The 24,082-nt window shown below is 43.9% G+C and overlaps 1 protein-coding gene across 7 annotated transcripts in view; it reads left to right on the forward strand.

Annotated features, from left to right (window-relative positions):
- Positions 1-24,082, forward strand: part of rims2a (regulating synaptic membrane exocytosis 2a) — a 133,222-nt gene that overhangs the window by 83,215 nt on the left and 25,925 nt on the right. For 3 of the 7 annotated variants that reach the window (XM_041941693.1, XM_041941694.1, XM_041941691.1), the window contains 8 exons: positions 246-376; positions 823-994; positions 1,276-1,429; positions 3,496-3,564; positions 6,073-6,211; positions 6,671-6,772; positions 12,646-12,831; positions 14,463-14,569. In XM_041941693.1, coding sequence (XP_041797627.1) covers positions 246-376; positions 823-994; positions 1,276-1,429; positions 3,496-3,564; positions 6,073-6,211; positions 6,671-6,772; positions 12,646-12,831; positions 14,463-14,569 — 1,060 coding nt within the window. Of the gene's footprint in view, positions 1-245; positions 377-822; positions 995-1,275; positions 1,430-1,835; positions 1,863-3,495; positions 3,565-6,072; positions 6,212-6,670; positions 6,773-9,229; positions 9,347-10,443; positions 10,450-12,645; positions 12,832-14,462; positions 14,570-14,939; positions 14,973-23,296; positions 23,398-24,082 lie in introns of all 7 variants that reach the window. The other 4 variants (XM_041941690.1, XM_041941695.1, XM_041941692.1 and 1 more) reach the window with 4 other exon arrangements.

Consider the following 24,082-nt stretch of genomic DNA (forward strand, 5'->3'; position numbering starts at 1 on the left):
CATCTTAGCAGGTAGACATCTTCGTCCTTTTCCCTGAAGGGTAAATACAGGAGAAGACCCTATGCTGTAGTCAAAAACAGTGACAGCTGAAATGAGATAGGTGTCAATTAAAGAAGAAGCTCATGTTATAAGTTAGTTTCTAATTTGATGAGGTTGTCTTCTCCTGCATTAGTCCCTCTGTGTGTTTTTACTCCTGTCGGTCCTGACCAGTTTCTCAGACGGCTGTCTCTGCTCTGCTCCTGCAGGTTAAACTTTGGTATGACAAAGTAGGCCATCAGCTAATCGTCACCATCCTGGGCGCCAAAGACCTGCCACCCAGGGAAGACGGCCGGCCCAGGAACCCTTACGTCAAAATCTACTTCCTCCCTGATAGAAGGTAAGAGTAGAGACAGTTACCATTAACACCCTTACCATGTGCTTCATGTCATTTCACTCCATTCAGGAAGACATTAGTTGGCTGAACTGAGTTATTATAAATTTTAGAAACTGGATTCTGTCTCTGTGGATTTTAGGGAACATGGACGTGATGTCACAAGGTCTTGTGTCAAGGGTTTTTAGTCTTGATCATCAGGACGGATATGTGTGTAATCACTGTGTTCAGTGCAGTTTTACATCTTGTGAAGCATTTCTTCCTCGTGCACTGATGAAGAATGCAGGAAGTGGATGTTTTCAGGGAGCTAGCACAGTCATACCACCTCATCCTGACCAACAGCATGCCACGGTGCCGTGCTCTGTGCTGTGTTGTGTTATTGATCTGTTGTATTCGTGGCTCTTTCCTATCATGGTTGTAAATAAAAACAGTTTGAATTATTGTTCCTCCAGCGACAAAAGCAAGAGGAGAACAAAAACGGTAAAGAAATCCTTAGAACCCAAATGGAACCAGACCTTTATGTATTCGCCGGTGCACCGGCGGGAGTTTCGGGAGCGAATGCTGGAGATCACACTGTGGGACCAAGCCAGGGTGAGAGAGGAGGAAAGCGAATTCCTGGGAGAGGTAAGAAAACCAAACCCCACCCATCAGGGACACTCACTGACTGTATCTCAGCTAATCCTCTTAAATGGAGTCAAGCCCTTAACAAAGGTGTTGGCCTTTATTTGGTTTTGATGGTCCTGTCCTTGTCCAACATGGATGTGGAGCTTTGATGTATTAATGTACTGTGTAGAACTGCTATGATAAACGAACACACCTCGATCAGAGGGAAGCTCACTGTCGTTGTGTGTTATGTGTTGCTAAAGGTAAAAAGACCCATTACCGCGGCCTCTTTCCTCTTGCAGATCCTTATCGAGCTGGAGACAGCTCTTCTGGATGACGAGCCACACTGGTACAAGCTACAAACCCACGATGTGTCCTCCATCCCGCTCCCACGTGCCTCCCCGAACGCACAGCGCAGGCAGCTCCATGGCGAGAGTCCAACACAGCGGCTGCAGAGTGCGTAACCCCTCCGTCACTGACACATGTCACAAAACTCTTATTAATGTCTTGAATTTTACAGTAAAGAAAGAGTGAGAGTGGCCACCCTTTAGGACAAAGTTAATTCAGTGAGATATGAAGTATACTGTATGCACACTATAAGAGCAAGGCCATGGTTTTCTTTCACATGGTGTCAGTAACATCTGTCCAGTCTATATCAATAAACTGATGCCACTAAACATGTACAAACCAAATGTTAATCACTAAGGTCACTACATTAAATAGATAATATAGTATTAATATACACATAATATAGTAGATCCAGGCTTGGTCAGTTTCAAGTCATTTGACCCACTGGCTCTCTTATGCATATCATGTCTTTGTCATCCATGTCACATCAACCTTACTGCTTCTGCTTTTACAGACAAAGGCTCATATTCATACAACTCAGGTAAAGCCCCCCTCCCCTGCACTTGCAGGCAGTGCAGCTCTGTGGAGCATCTGAGTGTTCTCCTGTCCGCTTCAAAGATGCACCCTCATGCCCTGATTTTCCACCCCTTTTTCCATGAAGGGCGCATGTTTCTGCTGCCTTCCAAGGATTTCAATGTGGGGAGCTGGTGTGAACTGCACGCCACTCGTTTGAAATCCACTCGGGGAATCAGACACGTGCACGCTCCAGGGAAACAGAGATTTAGGACACAGTGGTCTCTCCCTCTCTGTGTATTCACCTGTGAACTATCACACAGTCCCATCCTGCAACCCACAACCAATTCCTGCAAAGCTGCACTCGATCCTCATCCTAAAGTGATATTATAAAAACCCAGGCTATCTGCCAGTCCTGGCAGACACAGTATACTTAAACTCTGACCACTTGCTTTTCCTCTGTGATGTATGTTGCTTATTATTTTGCCCATTACCAATATTTCCCCTTTTAAAAATGCACAAAATGCTCTTGGCAAACTTTGCAGCCCATTTTGCTTTGCTTGTATTTGTGTGTCTTGAATGTGAACATGTTTTTGAAGTTGTCATGCGATACGATAGATGACTCTGTTGCTGGTGTGATACTTTGCCTCCTATTCTTAGTCTTCCGAAACCGTGTTGGTCTATTTACTTAGAGAAAGTAAAGTTATCATGTACATACATTTCTACCGTTATATTTCCTCTAACCAAACGTCAAAAATAGCTCATTTTCTGGCCCTCCTCTCACCACTGTTCACCATTCTATGACGGTTTTTCTGTGAGATGCTGGTTAACATGCTTTAGCCCACTGTACTGTAGTCTGTGTTGCACAGGACTGCTTCACTTTACTGCTCCTAGTCGACAGTTAAGGCTCGCTTGCCTCCCTCACCGGGATGATTTTCTGGGCGTTTGTGTTAGTGTGAGGTGAAAGAGCTGACAGCTGTAAAAAGTCTCCAGCCAACTGAGATGAGAGGTTGGGAGCGGCACTGCCAGAGTGCAGTGCTTGTCATTTCTGATAAAGCACACGTGTCCAGTTGATTTAAGTTGACTGAACGGTGAAGGCGGTTTGGGGGGGTGGGGGCGGCCTGCAGGGAGGTGGGGGGGGGGGGGGTCATACTTTAAAGAGAGGGTACAGGGAGGGGTGATAAGGCCACCGAGGAAGATGAAGGAAGCGCTGTAAAGCCGTATCACTTCTCCCACCCCGAGCGTCACATGTAAATTGAATGATTGAATGTGTCATTTAAAAGTGTCACAGTTCAGATGAAGAGAGATCTACTGTTTATGTTGAAGTCGAGCAGCGAAATGCAGCGGTATTTGTTACAGTTGAGGCATATTTGATCCAAAACGCTCTCTTGCGGGACTGTTTGTTGTGTTTGTGGGGTGCGGCATGAGTTAGAGACTGACATTGCCTTCACTGGGTGCACATCTTATTGGATTCAGTTAGAACTTTCAGTTTAACCAATAAAGACTAAATTCAGACCAGAGAGGCATAATACAAAAAAAGCTAGGGAATGAAAATGACTTCCCCCTCTTACCCCCATCTCTCCGTCTCTCTCTTTCTCTCCTCATTCAATCACACATCCTCTCCTCTCTCTTCTGTTTCTCTCTGTCTCTTCATCTCGAAGGATCCCAGAGGATAAGTGACAGCGAGATCTCCGACTACGATTGTGAAGATGGTGTCGGGGTAATAACAGGTAATATAACAAGGTCATATTAACATGCTTCTTAGTGCATGTGAGTGAGTCGTGAATGTGAATGGAATCTGAAAAACCAAACAGCAAAGAGACCGTCTGGAGGTAGAGCAACAAATAGTTTCTAATGTTTGTGGGATGTGTCACCAGCCCGTATTACCATTTTATGTTTATTTGCTTTGGCCTTGAACTTAGCTAACCTCCCACATGTCCCCATCTGTCAAGTGCTCCGTAGGCCTGAACAGCTTACAAATACTGTTATATATCATATTAACAGGGCAAAATGCTGCAGCCCACCAGCAGCAGCACAGTGAGGCAGCACTGAGATTTTGTCTGCCTCTGCACTGCCAGTTGCTGTTCTGCTGTGCTCGCCGAGGCTCCAGCATCACGCCCACGCTGCACATCAGAAAAGGAGAAGCGGAGCTGTTACCAGCCACAGAAAGAGACAGAAAGACTGAGCAGTACTTGAAATTTGCCCACATAAAATATCAACCTTGAAGAAAATGATGTTGAAATAAGTAGCAAAGCCATAGAAATAAAAAGAGAGGCTTGCTTGAGTTTTCTGTACAGCAGTACAGCATGTTCTCCGCTATCCTCTTTCAGTAAATGCCATCCCTGTTTTTGTGTCACTTGAAGACCACAGAAATCTTGCCGACCTTGTTTGCTGGAAAGCTGTCTGTAAATTGCAGGATGGAGGCAGCTGCCTGCACTGTCGGTTTAACATGTGGTGATGCTTCACATTCCTATTGGCGGATCCAGGCCACAGAGGGGAATAAGAGAGGGAAAGGGTGTGAGACATTATTTGGGAAATGTACTGGAGGAAGAAGATCGCCTGTCAGACAGGCGGACAGACAAACAGACAGCGAGGGGAAGCCTGGGCCTGCCGATGATACCGTAGCTGAGGGAAATCCTCCTCCAGCCTCTTTAACATTCTCATCAGCCCCTCACTGCCTCACCATGCCAGTCCCCTACACTTCATTCACAGCGGAGGGAATACCCCTTCGCTCAGCTCTGGTCGCACCCTCCTCTTTACTCAGGCTCCTCCACGTCTCAGTTTATCCTGCAGTCTTTGTATTAAACTGCTGATGCCATTACTTTCAAATGGGGAAGAAAGGCGTTTTTTCAGTGCATTTTATTTGACAGCACACTAAGTGCCAGGTTCCTAATTGTCTGGTACATACAGTGCAGCAGGCATTTTTAGACAAGTGAAATGCACTCTATTACTGCACAGGTTATGCTTGCCTTTCAAGTGTAAGTCATGCTATTGGGCTCTTTTGATGCGACAGAATTTTAGAGGTGAAAAGTCCCATTTTTTATCATTTGCACAGCACATTTATTCTTGCTTTGACACTCCTGTGTCCTGTTCCCGACTTCTGCACTGATGCAGCCCACTCCTCTTATGAAATCCTATTAATTGCCAGTAAAGGCTCTTCCCTTTATATGTGCTTAACAGACAGGCCGTACTCATGCTTGAAGCAGCGTGTCAAGAGGAAGAATAGATTTCATTTGGCTGTGCATGGACACTGATTGCTCTGCCGCAGGAGGCTCTGTGTCGGAGCTGCTGTTTAGAAATGGCAGATGTTTTCATTGTGAAACCTAATAATGGCGCAATATATTGTTCGTTTTGTCCTGTTTTTTAGCTTTAGTTTTATTCACCTCTGCACAAGAATGGTAGAAATGTATGTGACATTTATGATTTGGAATTTCAGAATTTCACTTGCACCCACTCACAGTGAGGATCATTTAGTTTAAAATATTTTAATAGATTTATTCCAACTATTATGCACAACGACCTCCCATCAAAAAGAAAATCTTTTCATATTAATATGTCAAGCTTCCTCAAGTGAAGGTCTACATTTCTTTATCATTACCTCCAATTTTTCCTACCTTTCCTTCTTTTGATTCAGGGTTTTCTTTAACTCATTTTAATGTGCTGTACACTCTATTGAATATCAATCAACTTTAATAGTGCCAAGCATTGACCTTAACCACGGCTGCTAGCCACGTCTGATTATTGGTTAATGAACTCTTTCAAGTTCAATGGACTAATCGGTCTTGCAGAGAAAATTCATTATAATGTTTCTGACTTTTTAAAGGCTATTTTCATGTTTAATGCACAGTGTTAACACAGCAGAGGAATTGCACCTTTATTGTAGTCTAGTCCTCATTTTTCTCAATATCGAGACTCAGCATAATGAAAGTAGAAAATCTGTGACTGTGCAGATTGGCATTTAGCATAAGTTGCATAAAGTTTGGTCTGTTTCTTCTAAGTTATTACAGGGTGGGGTTAAACTGGATCTGCATCATTAGCAGTCATCATTTTTCATTAGCAAATGCTGCAGATTTAGCAGGGAATTCACAAGGTGTTAAAGTTGAATTAGCACAGACATTAAGTGTGACTATAATATTCTTCTTGTAAAGTCCACCACTGCAGTATTTCTGACGGCAGAATATGAATACAGAACAATGCGAAAAAGCCAACACCCTCTTCATCCCATCTTGTCCTCACAGACTACCGGCCAAACGGCAGAGACTTCCAGAGCTCCACGTTGTCTGTCCCTGAGCAGGTGATGTCATCCAACCACTGCTCTAGGTCCGCGGATATTAACCGGGCGCGGTCGCGCTCTCCCAGCGTCCCCCCTCCGTCCAGGTAACTAATAGTCCACTGCTGAGCTGACCCTTGATTTCTGGGTATGCATTGTGTGCTTTTTCCTTTTTGAATATGAATGTATTGAACAACCTTTTTACATCTTTTATGAGCAAACACATGTTGATGGTTGAAGGCCTTAATTTTCCTGTTTAGGGATCCACAAAATTCTGATTGTAACATATGCTTTAGTAACTTAGCTGAACAAATTGCCACTTCAGGTTCCTTTGAAAAATGGGAATTTGAAATTAGTCCCCCATTTGGTTGTAGCACTAAGCGCTGCTGTCCCTGTGCTGCCTTCCAAATGCCACATCACCCCTGTGTAGGATGCTCAATGTCTGGTGGTTACTCTGAATGCCTCACGTACTGTAAACATAAGGCGATGTGCCCCCTGGCCAGTAGGGGGCAGTGTGTGGCACATAAACTACATGAGGGGTGATCCAGTCCACTTCTGTCACACAGCAGAAGTCTGGACCCGGCCTTTGATCTTAGGCCTTCTCAGTACAGCTCCTCCACTAGAGTGGACCACCACAGTGTGACAGAAGATAACTACTCACCTGACAGGTACACACACACACAGTCCAGCTTACACTTGTGTATAGTAGCTGCATGTGCGTATGCGGGCATGCATGAACAAATACTGACGAGCACAAGTGGGGGCTGATGAGTAGACATGCAGGGAGTGTTGATGCACAAATACACTTTACGCCTGATGCCGTTTCCCTTAAACTCTCTGGAAACTGATCACATGTTTGGGTGCTTTTAATGTTTTTATATATATTCCTGCTTTTGAAGAGCAACTCTCTCCATTCTTTGGAAATAGCTGATCAGTATGTTTTTAATCGGATACAGTGGTGTGGATTCCCTACACTGTAATACTTGCGTCCTCTAGCTCCCTCTGTCATGAATACAAACATCTAAACCTCCAAAAGAGGAATGAAAACAAATGAACACAGCAAACAGCTACTGAAAAGGCTGATCATTAAAGATAAAAAATGAAGTTGTCACTTTACTAATTCATCAGAAAAGTTGTGTGACACATTATAACACCAGACTTGGGTAAGACTAAACGGCTTAAGAGGAGTAGCTGACAGTCACCTTATTCCATCTTGGATTCAGGCGGCTGGAAGCATTTGGAGCCAGCGCTGCAAATGCTGCGTCCAGTATACAGTATTTGCATGTGTCTCACTATCTTTATGGAAGAGGTGGTCAAGGGGAAGTGGTCAGTTATCCTTTATCAGCACTTATTTTCTGTGAGGGTTGGAAAACGTTGCTCCAAGAGTCCAATCATAGCCTTGGCACTGCCAGGCCGCGGCTACTTTCCCTCGTCCAATTAACTTTATTTGATATTTCTGAGGCTTGGCCTAAATCAGTGTCAGACGCAGAAAATGCACTTATCTAAATTGTCTGGGACAGTGCTCACTTGAGTGTATTTCCGCTGCTTTAATTAACAGCGTCCGGTTATTTATTGAAAACAGTTGAAAATGACACAGGAAATGAGTCATGGAGAAGTTGGAACTGTCCCAGAACGCTGCCAGTATTAAAAAATCCTCCTCTGGAAGTTGTGCAGCTTTTTGTGTGGCTGGTATTTTGTTTAAAACTTGTGTCATTTTCACTGTATTTGACTACTTTTTAAAAAAAGCTCTTGAAATGGTGTCCGTAAAAGAAGAACTCTTGTACTGTGCGTTGTCTTGAGTTATTTAATCATCCTGTTGAAGTGACACCAAGCAGGTTTAGCTGTTTGGACTGTGATGTTCTTGAATGCTGCTGGTGTGTTCGCTGTACCACTTTCATCTGTCTGTGTGGTGAAGCTGAGGAAGACATCTCCTCGCCATCCGATTCCTCAGCCTCTCTTATCTTCCTTGCCTGTTTTTCCTCTTTGAAACTGTTACATCAACCTTTCCTATGAACTTTCTCAGTCTCTTTACATCCTGTTTCTTCGAGAAATCTCTTGTTCTCTCTGCCTCTGTTTCCTCACCTCTCCATCAGCTACGATTCTGTCTATCTCCAATCCCTTCTCTCTCCTTTCATCCTCCTCCTCCTCCTCCTCCTCTTCCTCCACTTCTTCCTTGGCGCCATCTCAGATCCATCTCTGTCTTCTCTCCTCCCTCCATGCGGTTGCAGCCATTTTCTCACCCTACCTCGAACCAGACATACTCAGCCTATTGATGATCCTCAGAAGGAACCCAGGTAGACCTTTACCTGAGCATGCATGAAGCCCCATCTCTGCACCTCCCCTTTTCCCATCCACACCCCCTCTCTTTCCTGGAAGAAATCTTTCATTTGGGTGCTGAACACATGGCACTGACACAACGGCATGTTTTCTGTGCACTGTAAGAACCTCACAGTAGCTGCTGACGTTAAGTCAACATCACACAACACGGCTTTTAGATGCACTGAAGATGCTGCTTCATATTACTCGGCCATTGTCAGTGCCATCAGTGTTGTGTTAAAGTATATATTTCTTCTGCAAAAGGACAAATATATGCATAATGTGTGTGACTGCTCACTACTACAGTATATTGAGAAAATGAGTGACTCTGTGGCCATGCACTTCATCCATCCAGTATCAGCATTGCTTATTCTCTCTTTTCATCACCTCAGTCATTCTCATGTAAGCATCCCTCTCCAGAAATGTACCATGGGATTCCAAGATGAGCAAATTCCTCATTTGTCTCCTCATCCTATCCAGCAAAAGAGCAACTATAGCAATACTGACAATGGATAAGTGGTCTGTGGTCGTGAAGTTTTGTCCAGCAGAGGTGGTTTCTCCTGCATACATGTTGGCACATCCAGTGTATAGCTCAGTGTGTTAGCCTTCTGTTTATATGTAGTCACTGTGAATCTATGGGAGAATTAAAGTGTGTGCTCAGTCAGAGAGCAGACAGAGTAAGTCTGTCATGGAAATCCAAAAGGTGTACTTCTTGTTTTCCTTTCCAGGTTCCCTTTTTATGTTACTTCCCCTTCTGCTGGAAAAAAAATAAAACAAAATGCTGACCAGTTGTGATATTTTTTCGCCAGCCGCAACCACCGCGTGTACCCGATCTGCCGAGAGGAAGCAGTCAGGTTACTGCGTTCCACTAGGATGGCCCGCGCCTATTCTGAGGGCGCCTACTCCTCCGACTATGACTACGAGAGGTATTGACGTGCACTGCCGCTGCATCCGTGCATCCGCCATCTTGTGGTCTCTTCAAGTTGTCCCTCGTCCATTTTTGATTTATCCGTGGTCGTGCGTGTGATGACCGAAAATGATATCCTGTCTGATATCGGTTTTTGTTGAAGAGTCATCACAGCTCTGAAGTTGTTGATGTAAAATAATAATACACAACTGCCTCTGAATGTTGAGGCTCAGAGCTCTGTGTGTTGCTGATGTCGGCTGTATGTGAACTGGTTGCTGAGGAAACTTCTGGCCAGCACCTGACTGTTTCTACGTTGATGTCCTTGTTTATGTACCCATGTACATTATACCAACAGCAGTGTGTGTGTGATTTTTATTGTTGTCTTGCTATTGGCAGCTGCTTATTGCTCACTTGTACAATGGCATCTCTGATGCATTGCTCTGGGCTGCACAGTAGCTTTGTAAACTCTGTGTTTGGCCTTTGGCTTCTTGTGTCTGGCCAGAGTGAGCTGCTGGGCCGTTTCAAGCACGTATAGAAAGGCCTGCTGACACCCATCCATCCCCAGGACCCACGCCAGCGTTCTGGTGCACCAATAAAAAGAAAGAACTCACATCACCCCCCGTCGCCCCTGCCCACCAGTGAAACGCTGTAAATGACTCCACTCTTCTCTGTCTTCAATCTTCCGCCTGCTGCCATCTGGCTTTCAGTCAGGAATAACGTGACGTTTGTGCCATTTCTCTCCTCTCCAGGAGGAAAAAAGTGATGAGTCCTCAGAACCCAGCCCGAGAGCCTGACTGACTTTATTAAAGTGTCACAAAGTTTCCCTGAGGCCCGGCTTGGCCCGACTTAAGGCTCAGCCTATAGCCTAGATAGCCATTAACGAGAGCACTCCGTCTTCTCTTCTCTCTCTTTTCTTTTCATCTAAACCAACAGAGAGGGGAAAGTAGCTCGTATTCCAGTGTTAGCCACAGAGGAATAGAATAGATTCCCCTCCTCTCTGCATCCAGATCCAGTTCCCGTCTGCACCCAGGCAGACTAAAAACAACAGTGAAAACGGAAAAGAAATGAGGGCAGAATAAAGAAACAAAAGGCATGTGGAGGAGAAGAAGGAGACAGAGATAAGCGAAGGAGAGCATTAGTGGAGTTTGAGCCTTTTGGCAAGTGTCTTAGTTTAGGTGATTCTCCCCCAGAACATGAGACAATGTTTTTCATGGTTCTGTTGTTTAAGTGCTTTACCCCAGAGTGTATCTTGAGAGGGACTAAGCTCGCTTCAAAACAGCAGCTTTTCCAAGCACAGGAAGCTAATATTTCCGACTTGGTTGGACTCCAGTGAGAATACAGCGAGCAGCGCTGTATGTGTTCGTCATGGCTACATCCATCAAATTACACATTGATTTGTGACAGACGTAACCTTCACATTACCCATAGATCCTTGGCCGTAACAACCTCGCGATGGGAATCCACTAATGATTATGTTGACCGTCACTGTAAATGACTGTAGATGAAGAACGTTAAAGGCCACTTGTCACTAAATGATGAACCTTTGTTTTGCCGTCGGAGGCAAAAAGGACATCTCCTCTCCTGGACAATGTTTCATACTGCAAAAGGCTGCAGACACGAAAAGACATGACAAGACTGGTTTATTAATTGAAACGAGGTAAAAGTTTTTCCTCCACATCCTAAAACGTTTTCAACAAAGTCATGATTTCACATTATTTAAAGAAGTCTTTTGGTGTCTGTTAGACTTGTTAGAAGCAGCTCCCACCTACTTGTACTGTGCAGACACCAACATGTCACTTTAGAATAAAAATGGTATCATGGTTAAGTTAAATATTGATTGCTTTTGTCAACATAAATGTGCTGAAGATTTACAGCTTTGAGTTTTAAGGAGCGTCACAGTTTGCGAACAGTGTGCATGCTTTAAAACTCTGTACTTGTGACAACTTATGTCCAAAGGCCAAGTTGAATATTTCCCTTCTTTTGATACGTGCAATGTGATGCAGTTTTATGAAAATGCTTTTGTTTTCTTTCTTTTCTTCAAAGTTAATCATTATCTTCTACACTATCGATGACTTTCCTGGTTAAGAAACTGCTTTTTTTCTCCAGCTCTTCAGATCAAGATTTGCCTTCATCCTCACTGTGCCAAAAATACTCATGATGGCTGGGCATTTTTCAGGAAATAACACACAGGACGAGCCAAATGCAATGCAGCGATACACTTCACTTTCCCCTCACATTTCACTCTACTTCAAACACTCTGCAAATGAACACTCACCCATCACGTACAGAGAGACACCTCACGGTCTCTGCCACTTCTACACAACCTGAAGACCTCTTAATTAATTCACTACAGGAACCATAACCCAGACAGGATCACCTATCTGTCTGTGCATACTGTCCACCCTTAAAATGAAGTAATTCAGCTGCTTATGGAGAATAATACAGGCAAAGCTATAGTGATAAAAATAAAGTAAAGAATTGCATGTAAGTTGAACCATATGTATATTTCACAAAACCCCGAACGACAGCTTCAGTGCTCATTGGTTGTTTGAAACTGGTTGTCAGCTGTACATGAAATCCTGCAGCCTTGATTGGAAAAGGTGGCTTTTAACATTAAAGTGTCGTCTGCTGTTCTCTAAGAGTTGCTGAACAACTTCATCTTCTCACTTTAAAGGACCATACCTGTGTTTTTGCTTGTTTTAGTCAATTTACAGAATATAGATGGAAATCAAATATAATTGTCATTACAGCAGACCGGTTTTCAAAGCAGGCTGTAGTGTTTTACATTTGTGAGTGTGTTTTTCCTGCTTAACATGCAGCATTAATGTTAGTTCATTTCAGTGCAGGTTGAAAATCAGCTTATGGAAAAGGACGTGTTTTGTAGTCCACCCAGTCAGTCCCACCCAGCTACATTCACAATGAACAAAAGGCCATAGAACATCACGTCAACTGCAGATAGATGTAGAAATCTGCACCCACGTTACAGTGCAAGCGTAGTGAAATTTGACCACGACTAAAACACACATGATGTTCATTCTGATGGCAAGTTAATTCCAATACAACAACATAGGGAATTTGATGGAGACAGAGACAGATGGAGTAGTAATAATGTGAAGTACAATGATTTGTAGTAAATGGGTTAAAACATGCAAAAGAAAAATCCCAAACAGGTATGTTACTTACACACATGCACCTTGGAGGAGTTTTGAGGTTGCAGCAAATTCCTTTGGCCTCCATACTGTCCACCCTGCCAGCATACTGTCCCTGCCCTCCTGGGGCCCCACTGAGTGCCTGCCTATCTCTCAATAACCTCTGTAGGAACCACGGAGCCATGGATAGACACGAGTATCACAGCAGGTCCCGCTCTGCAGACCAGCGGCCCACTATAGAGCGCCCCACGTCCCGCTCGCGCTCCACTGAACGCCCCCACGACTCTTCGCTCATGAGGTCCATGCCGTCTCTGCCATCTGGGAGGTCCGCACCCCCCTCACCTGCCTTGACGAGGTGTGACCCAGATCGGAGACCAGCTTAGTGGAGAAGCAGACTGGAGTTGTAGCTGTGCAATCATTTCCCTGAGGCATAGCTACTCTGGGGGGAGCAATAATTTGAACGATAGCTTAAAACATCAATAAGCAACATTATTAGACTAAAGTGAATGCATTAAAGCTAATATTATGGTGATATCCTGTATATATGCAATGTAGACATACAGAGATCTTGTTACTCTTGTTCAGTCACATTCATATTAGGCTATGTAGATAAGCTTGGTAACCTGCTGCCTCTCCATGATTTTCTCTGTCATAGTAACAAATTAATCCAAAGAAGAATTCATTCTTCTATTATTATTCATGTCTTACTTGTCTACAAGTCTAGCTACTAGATAAAAGATTACTGTGAGGTTTAAATCAGCCAATAACATCATTTCCTCCCTCAGAGCGGCTCTACCTCGGCTAAATGTTTGCGGAAGCAGAACTTTTGTAGAACTAAACCAGTTCAGACCCCCGTCCCATGAGCTCCCACCCACTCCCAGCCTGACTAACTCACAGAATGAACCAGAAAAACCACATCACCGCCACCTGCCTCCCACCCTCCCAGTACCCTGCTTCCCTGCCTCACCTCACCTCACCTCACCTCACCCACTCCCCCCTCACGACTACCTCACCACCCACCCAGCCACTTTTTCTGTTTGGTCCCCAAAAGCACTGGTGCTGTGTTTTCTTTACACGTGTCCCAGGCACGACAGCCCTGACACCGTAGAATAGCGTGCTGACCCGTTTTCATTTGGAACACACTGCTCATACGCTTGCGTAAGTATAGCAGTGATGGGCCAACATTTTACTTTGATTTCATTACTAACATCAACCGACGAGGTTTGTCCTGTGACGGCATTCTGTTCTTTCCTTTATTCGTTTTGAGTTGCAGCCTTTTGGGGACAGTCTGAACGCATGGTCGCACTGGTCTGCTGTTTCTGCATTGAACTCTTCTCTCCTTGCAGCTTGATGAGTCGACTGTACATGCGATTCACACCCGGCATCTTTTGTTGCGGCTCAGTCTCCTACAGTCGATGTATCCCTCCACTCTCATGCCATGTGCCAAACATCATTGCTCTGTGTATTGGTTTTGTATTTGGAGATACGAGACGCTTTGAGGATTTCAAATAATCTCCACAAAGTTGCTAAATGCAAGAAATGTCTGCATTATGTAAAACAATGTCAAGCTGTAAGCTGTTCACATGAAGCTATAGAGCTACTATTAGTACTGTCACATAGAAGATTTAGCTTTGAATTATTGAACACATATGATTATCTCTCAGTTGCATTGGTACAGCGGCTGTCACTGATTATCTCCAGTTGCTCCTGACAGTGACCAGTATCAAAACAAGTAAATATATGATCTAACATATATGTTAAATTTTTTAACTGATCCTGCATAAGGAGATCATGTATCAGTCTCAGTAGATAGCCTTACTTTTTTATGTTAAGCTTTACTTCCTGCAGTCAAAGCTAGAGCTTTCCCTTTTTTTTTTCTTTTCTGACGCTGTAATGAGGGTGCGACACGGCCAGGCCCTGCATCTGCCATCGGATCCTGTCCTAATCTGTGTCTCACCCCCTTGTCCACTACCTTTTGTCACACAGGGCGCACCCTCGTAGTGGATCAGTCCAGACCAGTCCCACCAGTACCCCCATGTCCAGCAGACGAGGACGGCAGCTCCCGCAGCTTCCACCCACGGGGAAAGACAGAAGTAAGTCACCTGGTTGTTTTCTGCTTGTATTCCAGGGTTGTGGTCTGTGAAGAGACTTAAAGACATGTCTAGTGAGTGAGGGCATCTTCATGTTATAGTGTTATAGTGTGTTTCTATTCTGGTATAGTTTTGATTTGGTGGCCCAGCTGACGGGGGCTGAGAAGAGCTTTGTTTTTACAGCAGCTGCTGACTTTTCACTTTTTACTAAGACAGGAAGGTCTGTTATTTGCTGATTGAATCCCTCAGTATAAACCAGAGATTATATCATGTATGCAAGGATTTTTCTTTGTTGGTTTATGTTTCATCTGTGTTTACTTTTGCCATCCATCTGTAACATCTCTACTCGGTTCCTTTTCCATTTCTCTCTCAGAAGATGGAGACGAAGGAACAGAGCCTTGTGAAGGTCTGTAGCTGAACGTACGGGTTTAGTCTTTCAGACTGGGAGTGCAGGCTGAGCCATGGCTCCGTGGCCTCACCTTACTCTGAAGGCCAAAACCCTGCCTGCAACAGTGGGTGGATGGGTTCACTGGAGTTGGCTTACTCTGTGCCCCATGAACCCTCCATCTGTTGCAGCTGTGTTTAACGTACAGTTTTGATGTCCTGTGTCATGTTGTCCTCACCTGTAGGCCTGTCCTGATCCCACTATTGATTGTACCGGTGTTGTGTTCAAATGTAGCCTCCCCGTTTCTCTGTTATTTTAGCTTTTTGGACTGCTGGGACACTTCACCAAAGCTAATATAGTGCTTTACTGTCTGTATCTACTAAACAGGGTGAACCCGAGGCTTTGAAAAGGGTTTGAAAAGAGTTTGAAGCTCTCACATCTTCACGACTACAAAGAGACATTTGAAGGCATATTTGTTCCTCAGCACTCCTCTAACAGATGCTATGTGTTGTAGCGACTTGTGACGTGCACTGTGAGAAGAATCGTGACTTTTGCCCGTGTCTTTGAAGTCATAGCCTTGCAGTGATTGGAGGGAATGACTGGGACACAGATAGAGAGAGGGTGTGAAGCTCAAGCACTTCTGGGGAACTTGTCAAAGCACTCGCAGAACTCTTTCATCATTGTCAGAGTCCATGAGGGCTTTCCCTGTCTTCTGTACAGCCGCCAACCCACCCCCCTCTGTCTCTATCTCGCTCTCCATCTTTGTCACTCTCTCCTTTGCTCTCTCTCTCAGTCCTGCCCTTCTTCTCTATCTGTGCCATCTTTTTATCACTCTGAAGCTCTCTCTGTCTGGACCTCTTCTTTGTGTCGCCTTTTTCTCTTCATTTCTTCTCCCCGTCTCGCTTTCTACTTTTTCTCTGTCAGGCAGTCTATCTTTTCCCACTGCTCTCTCCATCTCCTTTCTTTCTTTGTATTTGTGTCTCTTTCTCTCTCTCCCTCGACTGCACCTTTCAGGCCAGTGGCAGTGTGTGGGCAGCGGGGTGGGGGGGTATTGATCTGACCCTGTGCTGTAGCTCCCACAGAGCCGTATGGCACTCAGCTTATGCCTGTGTGAGTGTGTCCGTAGCTTTTTGTGGACTGAATCCATATTATTGCCCCTTGCTGATTACAGAGAAGAGCTAGACTGCTACTCTTTGTCTTGCTGCTATGCTTCGACATTTAGTCGTACCTCATATTTACATGTACCTAATTGTATTATATGTTATCTGTTCATGTGTGGCAACTCCTAAGAGGGGACAGGGGAGGAGTTCAGGGCACCTGAGCCCCAAAATGGTTGCCCAGGTGTGTTTATCACTACAGAACCTGTCCTGTTTTCCTCCATTTTCCTGAAATATGTGCTCTTGACTCCTTTCTTCAGAGGAACTTATTTTTGGATGAGAGCAATGTACAGTACGGGTCGATGTACATTACATTCATCCACTGGCTTGAATGAATGACCAGACTGTTGGCAGAAACTGGAGTTCCCCACAGTTTCCACTTCCTACTTCCCCATCTGTTTATGTGGCGTGCTGCTGTCCTTTGACTGTGTGGTACTATTAGTCAACACTGCCACAGCCACAGTGCTGACTGACTCAGTGAATGCTCAGTGTAAGGTTTCAAAAAAGCCACATTCTGTTTTTAAATTGTCTCTAATCATTGTGCTTTGAGTCATATTCTGCAAGCTGAATGCTGCTGTACGACAGCTGTATGTTGTATTGAGTACAGAAACAATGAATGCATGGTACAATTAGGCACACATTGTGCTGTGTTATTAAGCTGAAGTTCATAGCATTTTGTGTTTCTGGCTTTTAAATGCTAACTAGCACTCAGTTTCTTGGGATAGCAGCGTGTTTGTGTGCGGATCTCTGGGTGTGTGTGTGTGTGTGTATGTGTTTGAGCACATACAGTATGAGCTTGCCATGTTTATGTGACGTACCGTACCAGTATAAGGTTTCAGAGCTCCATCCATTCATGGGCCTCCATCTGTCTCTCTACTAGCAGCAGACTGTGAGGAGAAACCCCAAGGCCCGCCGGTAAATGGGAGGAAAGGCAAGTCCTCTGAGTAGTGTGATGGTGTGATTTTGCTGTGTGGGTTTTCACGGTCAACACAAGTTCTCCACGTGTGACATTCACTTGCATCTGTGATTCTCAATACTTTGCTTCTCTCGGTGGCTCTTCCTTCTAATTGCTGTAGCACATATACTGTATATGGTCCTTTCTTCATACTTCCCTTTGTCCACATTTCATCTATTAAATATAGAATGTGGTTAACTCCTATTGAGTTGATTTGGAGTAATTAAATTAGAGTTGTATGTAGCTGAAGCTGATGTTAATATGTACAGAGTGCTGTCGTTGTGGTCTCTGCTGGTCTGTCTTTCTCTGGCTCCACTGTGACCCTAATCTGCGCTCCTCATGGATAGAAGTTCATTCTGCTCAGCTCCACCTCACAAAGACAGAGCTCTCCATTTCTACTGTGATATTGCCAATCATTTTAATTAGACGTGGATTTTAAAATACACACACACACACACGCACACACACACACACACACACACACACTGCACAGTACTGCCTTAAGACTTGCAGTTTTAGTCATACATAAGTTATGTTTAGGACAGCTATTTGCAATCTTTCTTTTCTACAAATCATGTTATGTAATGAATGAATGATTGCATCTCAACAAATAATAATTACAGGTAGTATTTTCAGGATTCTGTGTGTTTCACTCTGCTGTAGAAGTACTGCAGAGTATGATCTCTTATGTTTTAGAACCTTGTAGACTGTTACCTCTGTTGGCCAGCAGATGGAGCAAAGTTCATTGTCTTTGATGAGGAGCTGTCCATGATTTCAGTGCTGATGTGGCAAAATGGTTAGGTAGCATACACCTTTTCCGGTCTGCAGAGATGTTTTTATGTGAATTTGCATACATATAGATAAGAAAATAAATATTCCTTTTAGCATATTTTGTGCAGGACCTTCCTTGTCAAAGCTCCCTAAGATTGTGTGTGTGTGTGTGTGTGTGTGTGTGGCTGTAGAAGTGACATGGGAGGACCAGCAGCGAGGGCTGAATGGCTGTTTGTCTGATGGAGGGACACAGCCCTCCCTCACTGACCCAGGTTGGTTCGTCTGGGTGTGGATTTCTGACACTTTAAAAGCCACATTTCACTTTGGTAGAGTACTTGACTTTTTTCACAATCAACAATATGAGTCCATGAACAGTAACCAACTCATTTAATCTGTCCCAACAGCGTGGTCACAACAGACAGAAGGCATGCTACCACCTGATCTGTGCCTTGTCATGCCTTAACCGACGGCAGAGTTCTTATGAAATGAAACCGCTGCTTTCAGAATGTATCATCCAGACGAGTGCCGCTAAAGGTCCTTGCTGTCCAAGCTGTTTTAATGAAGTGTATGTTATTGCCTTTGGTAGGTCTGTAATGTAAGTGTAAGGACTCAGTCAGCCAGCAGTGTCACTTCACAGAGGAATCATTTCAAGACCGGGGGTCACATAAAGAAATCTGGTCTATAATAGACATTGTTCAACCAACCAGTCTCGTGTTTCACTTTCGTTCATGTTGTCCTCCATACATATTTAATTGCTGAAAAGTTTTGAGAAGCTTCCAGGTAAAGAAAAAAACCCTTCACAGTCAAATTTAAATAGAATATAAAATCTCCTCTATCTGTCTAAACGTCTTGAGAGCTGCCTTCACAGGACTTTACATCACCAGATTTTCAAAGCAAGAGTGAGATTCTTCATACGAACAGTGTTTACTACAGAGCAGGAAGAGACAGTCGGTAGTTTCTTATTCATGGACTCATATAAAGGTGTGCCTTCAAAGTCTGAGCAGTAATAGTATTCTACCACAGTGATCTGCACTTGAAGAGTATTTCCATGCTGTCCTTCACAGTTTGTGTGGACTCTTATCAGCTGGATAACAGCCCCACCAAAGTCAGACCTGGACTATGTACAGTAGAAGCTGGATGTGAGACAAAAATTGAAAAAACAATCATGCAAGGAGAGCTTGCTTTGCATATTTGGTACAGGCCAGCATTTCCCAGGTCAGCCTCTGGATGGCGACGTCTGTTTTCCTCTGTCTCTCTGCTTGGGGTGGTTTTGCAGTGCAGCTCGGAGCTGATGTTTCTGTAGACGCACTGATCTCTGCTAACTGATTCAGGAACATTTCATTACCTGAAACAAACAAACAAAATGCACATATTTTATTATAGAAAAGTAGAGTTCGATGAGGTGCTGTCATTGATGGATGGATTTCAGGAAAACCAGGAATTTGCGTTAAGCCTTATTTATGTTTACCTGTTGTATCACTTGCTGATATGTGGTGGCTAAAGATGCAACTTATTTTAAACAGTAACATTGTTAAATTTTAAACAAAGCCAAAAGAACAACAGCAGAAACAGTTATCTGTCTGCAACTTCTGATTTTGTGAGCATATTTGCTGTTTTATTTATTGTTTTATCTGTATCTTACTGGACAATTAGCTGCCTCCATGGAATGAAAACTGAACTTTTGGGAACATTTTGCTGTTTCTGACCAGCTCGCTGTCAGCTTGCTGTTGTGTCTGCAGCTGTGCTCTGTAGTCTTGGAACAGGTTTCTTTCAGAGGCTGTTGGGTTAAATATAATATCTTAGTACCATCTAGTATGAACCCAAAGACCACAGGAGACTTTTCCACACTGACATGTTCTGGTTTTTCACTCACATCTCTGTCTTCATATATCACTCTCTTATCCTGATGACCTGAGAAAAAAAGATCACTTGCTCACTTGATTATCATTTGACTCTCTAATGAGATGATGTTCGCTGCCACAAAGAGATGAAAGCTGGTGAGGCACATCTCCCACATTGTCTTTTTATCCATGTGACACTTCATAATTCACCCTAATGGAGTACTAATTGAGCTAAATGCAAATTCTGTGTAAGGGGGTATGAAAATGAAGTCTGATCGGAGTGGGCTTCTTTTGCACTCTCGGCTGTCGCTGCTGGTTTCGACAGGCTCAGGCTCCAGGATGGAGATTAGACAGGAAGGTTGGGGAGCAGGATGGTGGACAGAGGGGGCAGGAGTGGTTGATCAAAACTCACATGGAAGTGTCTTAATTGGCGACAGAGAAATGAAAGCACAGTTGTTCTTCGGAGGGAAAGAAAAGAAACTCAGAATATTCCAGAGTCTCAGCAGGCTGAGCGGAAGGAAAGAAGGACATGAATAATACCAAAAGATGAAAAATATGTAATCGGAAGCAACAGAGATGCCTGAAAGCAAGTCAATTGTTGCATAACCCTCTTTCAGAAAGATACTGTAGCCGTGTGTGTGTGTGTGTGTGTGTGTGCATTTGAATGTGCACTCTTGCGCTCTACACAGGTTCCGCTGATATTTTTGTCAATTTCCACGTTTTTCGCTGAGGCATTGTGAGGTAGTCGGCTCTCTCTTTTGTGTGCTCGCTGCTCTGTGCTTTCAGTTTGTGTTTTTTTTTTGTTATTTCCTTTCCTTTTCTGTTAGTTTTCCAGGCTGTCTCCCCACAGTTGCCCCATGCAGACTCCAGTGACATCCACTTCTCCTTTTACCTTCCTTTCCTCTCCCCCCTCTCCCCGCCTATCCTCAGAGGTCTCGAGTTTCTGTCTGGTTCGGGACATTAACATCTCTTTACTGTTTCAGCTCTTTTTCCTTTAAAGCACAGAACCTCACCTCCCCAACCTTTCCCCCCCTTTCTTATTTCTAATAACTAAACTCTCAGCCTCTACCTCAGCCTCTCCCGGCCTCGCACCCTCCTGACTTCTCACTGTGCCCATGGTGGATTTTGTGTGTTCTCGGTGTACTCTATGATTTAGTTTCTGTGTTCTGTGCTCGTTGTTTTGTCATTGTCGTGTCATATTGTTGTTGTGTTGTGTCCCTCCCTCCCTCCATCCTCTTCCTCCTCACTCTGACCCTCCAAACCCGGCAAACTCGGCGATCTCGGTGATGGCGTCGCCCCCGCTCCTTCCTTCCTCTTCTCCTCCGTCCCCCCCCCTTACCCTTCGTGCATCCTCTCACATCCATCTTCCTCTCCTCTGTCTGTGTCTGTCCATTCTGTGATGTGATCCCAGAAGACGCGGACTCACCAAGTTGGACGAACTCAGGTCTGTCCCCTCTTCTTCTTCACCTCCTTTCTTTTCTGACTCAGCCTCCTCTTCTTCTTCTCCTACTTTTATTCACTCCGTATGCCTTCGTGACTCGCCCTCCCTGACCCACCTCCCCACATCTCTTTTCCCGCTTTGTTCGCCTCCATTCTCCTGTGCCGTTTGCGCTCCTAAATGTTCTGGAGACGACGCTTCTGGCTTCTTTGCCATTTTGCGCTCTTTTAATTTTGCAGCGGACAGACTTCGTATGCTTACAGCTCATAGAAGCATGCTCATGGTCAGGCCACTGTGGTTCCTTTGCAGCAGGCCTGGACATGAGACACTGTGTTAGTTTCTACCTAGAAACAGCTTGCTGTCAGTGTGTGGCAGAATTCCCTTATTTGAATTTTTCTGTCTGCTGACACACAATTTTAACATTTCCCTCAACTGATTTTGTAGCCTATTTAAGTATAACGTATCTGACAAAGGACAAGAATAGCAATAATAATAATCATCATCATAATTCTCATAATAACAGTAATATGTTTTGGATGATCTACTTGAAAATTGACAATAAGGTTGAAAAGCTTCTTGGATTCCTAGGAGGTTGTCTCTGGAAGTCTCTGTGCCGGCCAACATATAAAGAAACAAGCAGATCCAACATGTGAATGACTGAGCTTTACAGTCTATATGCTAAGCTAAGCTAACCGGCGGCTGGCTCCAGCTATATTATTCATATGAGAGGGGTGACAGTTTTCTTATCAAAGTCTTTGCAAGAGAATGAGTCACTATGTCAAAGCCACTGTTTGCTCTTAAATCCAATGAGCTGGAAGACAAAGTCACCAAACAAACCCTTTCTGACTGCACTGCAACTTAAAAAGCAGCAAAGCTACACTACTTCATCAACACTATTAAAAGTGTTAAGATAAACAGAGGCTGAAAATGTCTGTTGGCACAGAGCGACACAACATGCAGTTTTGCTCCTGAAACAAAATTACCCTTTAACCGTAAGTTAGAAAAAACTCAAGACATGGTAGCGTGTAGGCTGATGTTAGTCAAGCAGTGTAGTAACAGTAATCAATCAGCCGAGAGAGGCAGAAAATAGACTCCATTCTAATGAGAAAAAAACACTTTGCCTCACATATGCAGTCATTCATTTGCTCCCAGCTTTGTGCTGCTTTTCTATGTCTGTCTGTCTGTGTGTGTGTGTGTGAAGCTGCAGCCATACTGTGTGTTCGCATGGCACGTGTGCATGTGCGTTCACCTTCACGTTCTCATTGCTGTCATATGACACAAAAGTAGAGACAGAGAGCAAGTGGAGAGAATGGAGATGCAGGTACAGCAGAGAAGTCTTTATTTGGTGGTGGTTGAAAGTCTGTTTTGCAGAGAAGAACGCGTAGCAGTTTCAGCAGAAAGCATTTGTTGTGAGGTATTATTTTGCTGTTTTATTTTTTGATAAGTTACATAAAATGTTTTTAGTTCTTATACAGTGGCATCATCACCTCAACAGAGCAAGGTTAAGCTTGTGTATTGATTATGGCGCCATGTTTGTATAATGCAAATTACACCTGCAGCAATACGAAACAACGCACAGTGCTTAAGCCGAATTTAGGAGGAGATGAGATGGGCAAACAGGATGATGTGATGATTTTGCAAAGCAGTGACAGAGGGAAAAGAATGGATTCTGCAAGCCTTTCACTTTGAGCTGAGAGGGATGTGTTGGCCAGTCGGATCATTCAGGAATTTCATTTGCTTGGATTGGCTTTTATCTAGAGTCTCATGCAAAATGTGTCCAAACGTGGGGCACAAGCAGTATTGGAGGGCTCATATTTTGCTCATTGTATTATTAGTAGGAATCAATAAAATGTGCTATTTATTATTCAGCCAATTAAAAAGAACATTTTAGTCCAAATTTTCCATAAAGTTCAATGAGCCTGGAATCGTGACAGCTGGTTACAAATGTAGCTGTTTAATGTGTTATGCATCTTGCCTTTACCAGTCAGTATTTTCTGTTTGTGTTTGTGTTTCTTTGTTAATACAGCCAACCATTCAGCTTTTTCCCATTGGATCTGTCCTTGTCATAGCTCATGGCTCATAGCTCAGCAGAAGCTTGTCTCTCACTGCAACCGTATGTCCCTCCATCAGGCCTTTCCTCGCTGCCTCAGCCCCCATCTGACATCTCCCCTCTCTGTGCTTAGGTATGGACATGGAGGAGAGGACCAGGAACATGAAACTGAAGATGAACAAGTACAAGCAGGGAGCGGGCTCCGACTCCAGACTGGAGCAGGACTACCACAAGGTAAAAGCATGTCCATACATGCTGGATATATGCTTGACTACTCCAGATTCAAGGAAAAAAACATGTACCTACAGTATACTGTCTGCATGGTTGCACTGTGCATAGGCCATATGGCACACTTTGCAAGCAGTCAAGCATGTACACATGCACATGTCAACATCAAACTGCGCATGTGTGTTGATGTTTGCACAGTGTGCATGCTGTATACGCACAGAAAGAATCCCACAAACATACCAAAACAGGGAAAGACTCAGTTCAAAGGCTGGAAAACACTGAGTTAAATTCATTTGTTTGCTAAAAGGTCAAATCCAATAATATATCTCCACTTACTGCTAGTGGTATTGAGCCATGCAGATAGTTTTGCTATGACATTTCAGTGATGAAATGCCACTCAGCAGCAACATTCCTTCCCAGAAACAATGTCTCAGTGAGAGATAATTCCCAGACCTCGCTTTCAACAGCTGTTGTTGGGAAATATTTTTAACACCCGATAGGAAATAATAATGATAATAATTCATGTTCACAGCGAGGTCTGTGGATTATCTTGAGTAGCTGGGACAAAGTTTCTAGTGAGAGACATGGCTGCTTTTCAAATGTCATTCTTCAGTGCTTTGAGCCACACAAACAAAAGTGGATACCTCTAATCTTAGTGCATAAAACCAAAGTTATCCACACGGCTGGACGC

Source organism: Chelmon rostratus, chromosome 8 (genome assembly GCF_017976325.1).
Source record: "Chelmon rostratus isolate fCheRos1 chromosome 8, fCheRos1.pri, whole genome shotgun sequence".
Lineage (NCBI taxonomy): Eukaryota > Metazoa > Chordata > Actinopteri > Chaetodontiformes > Chaetodontidae > Chelmon > Chelmon rostratus.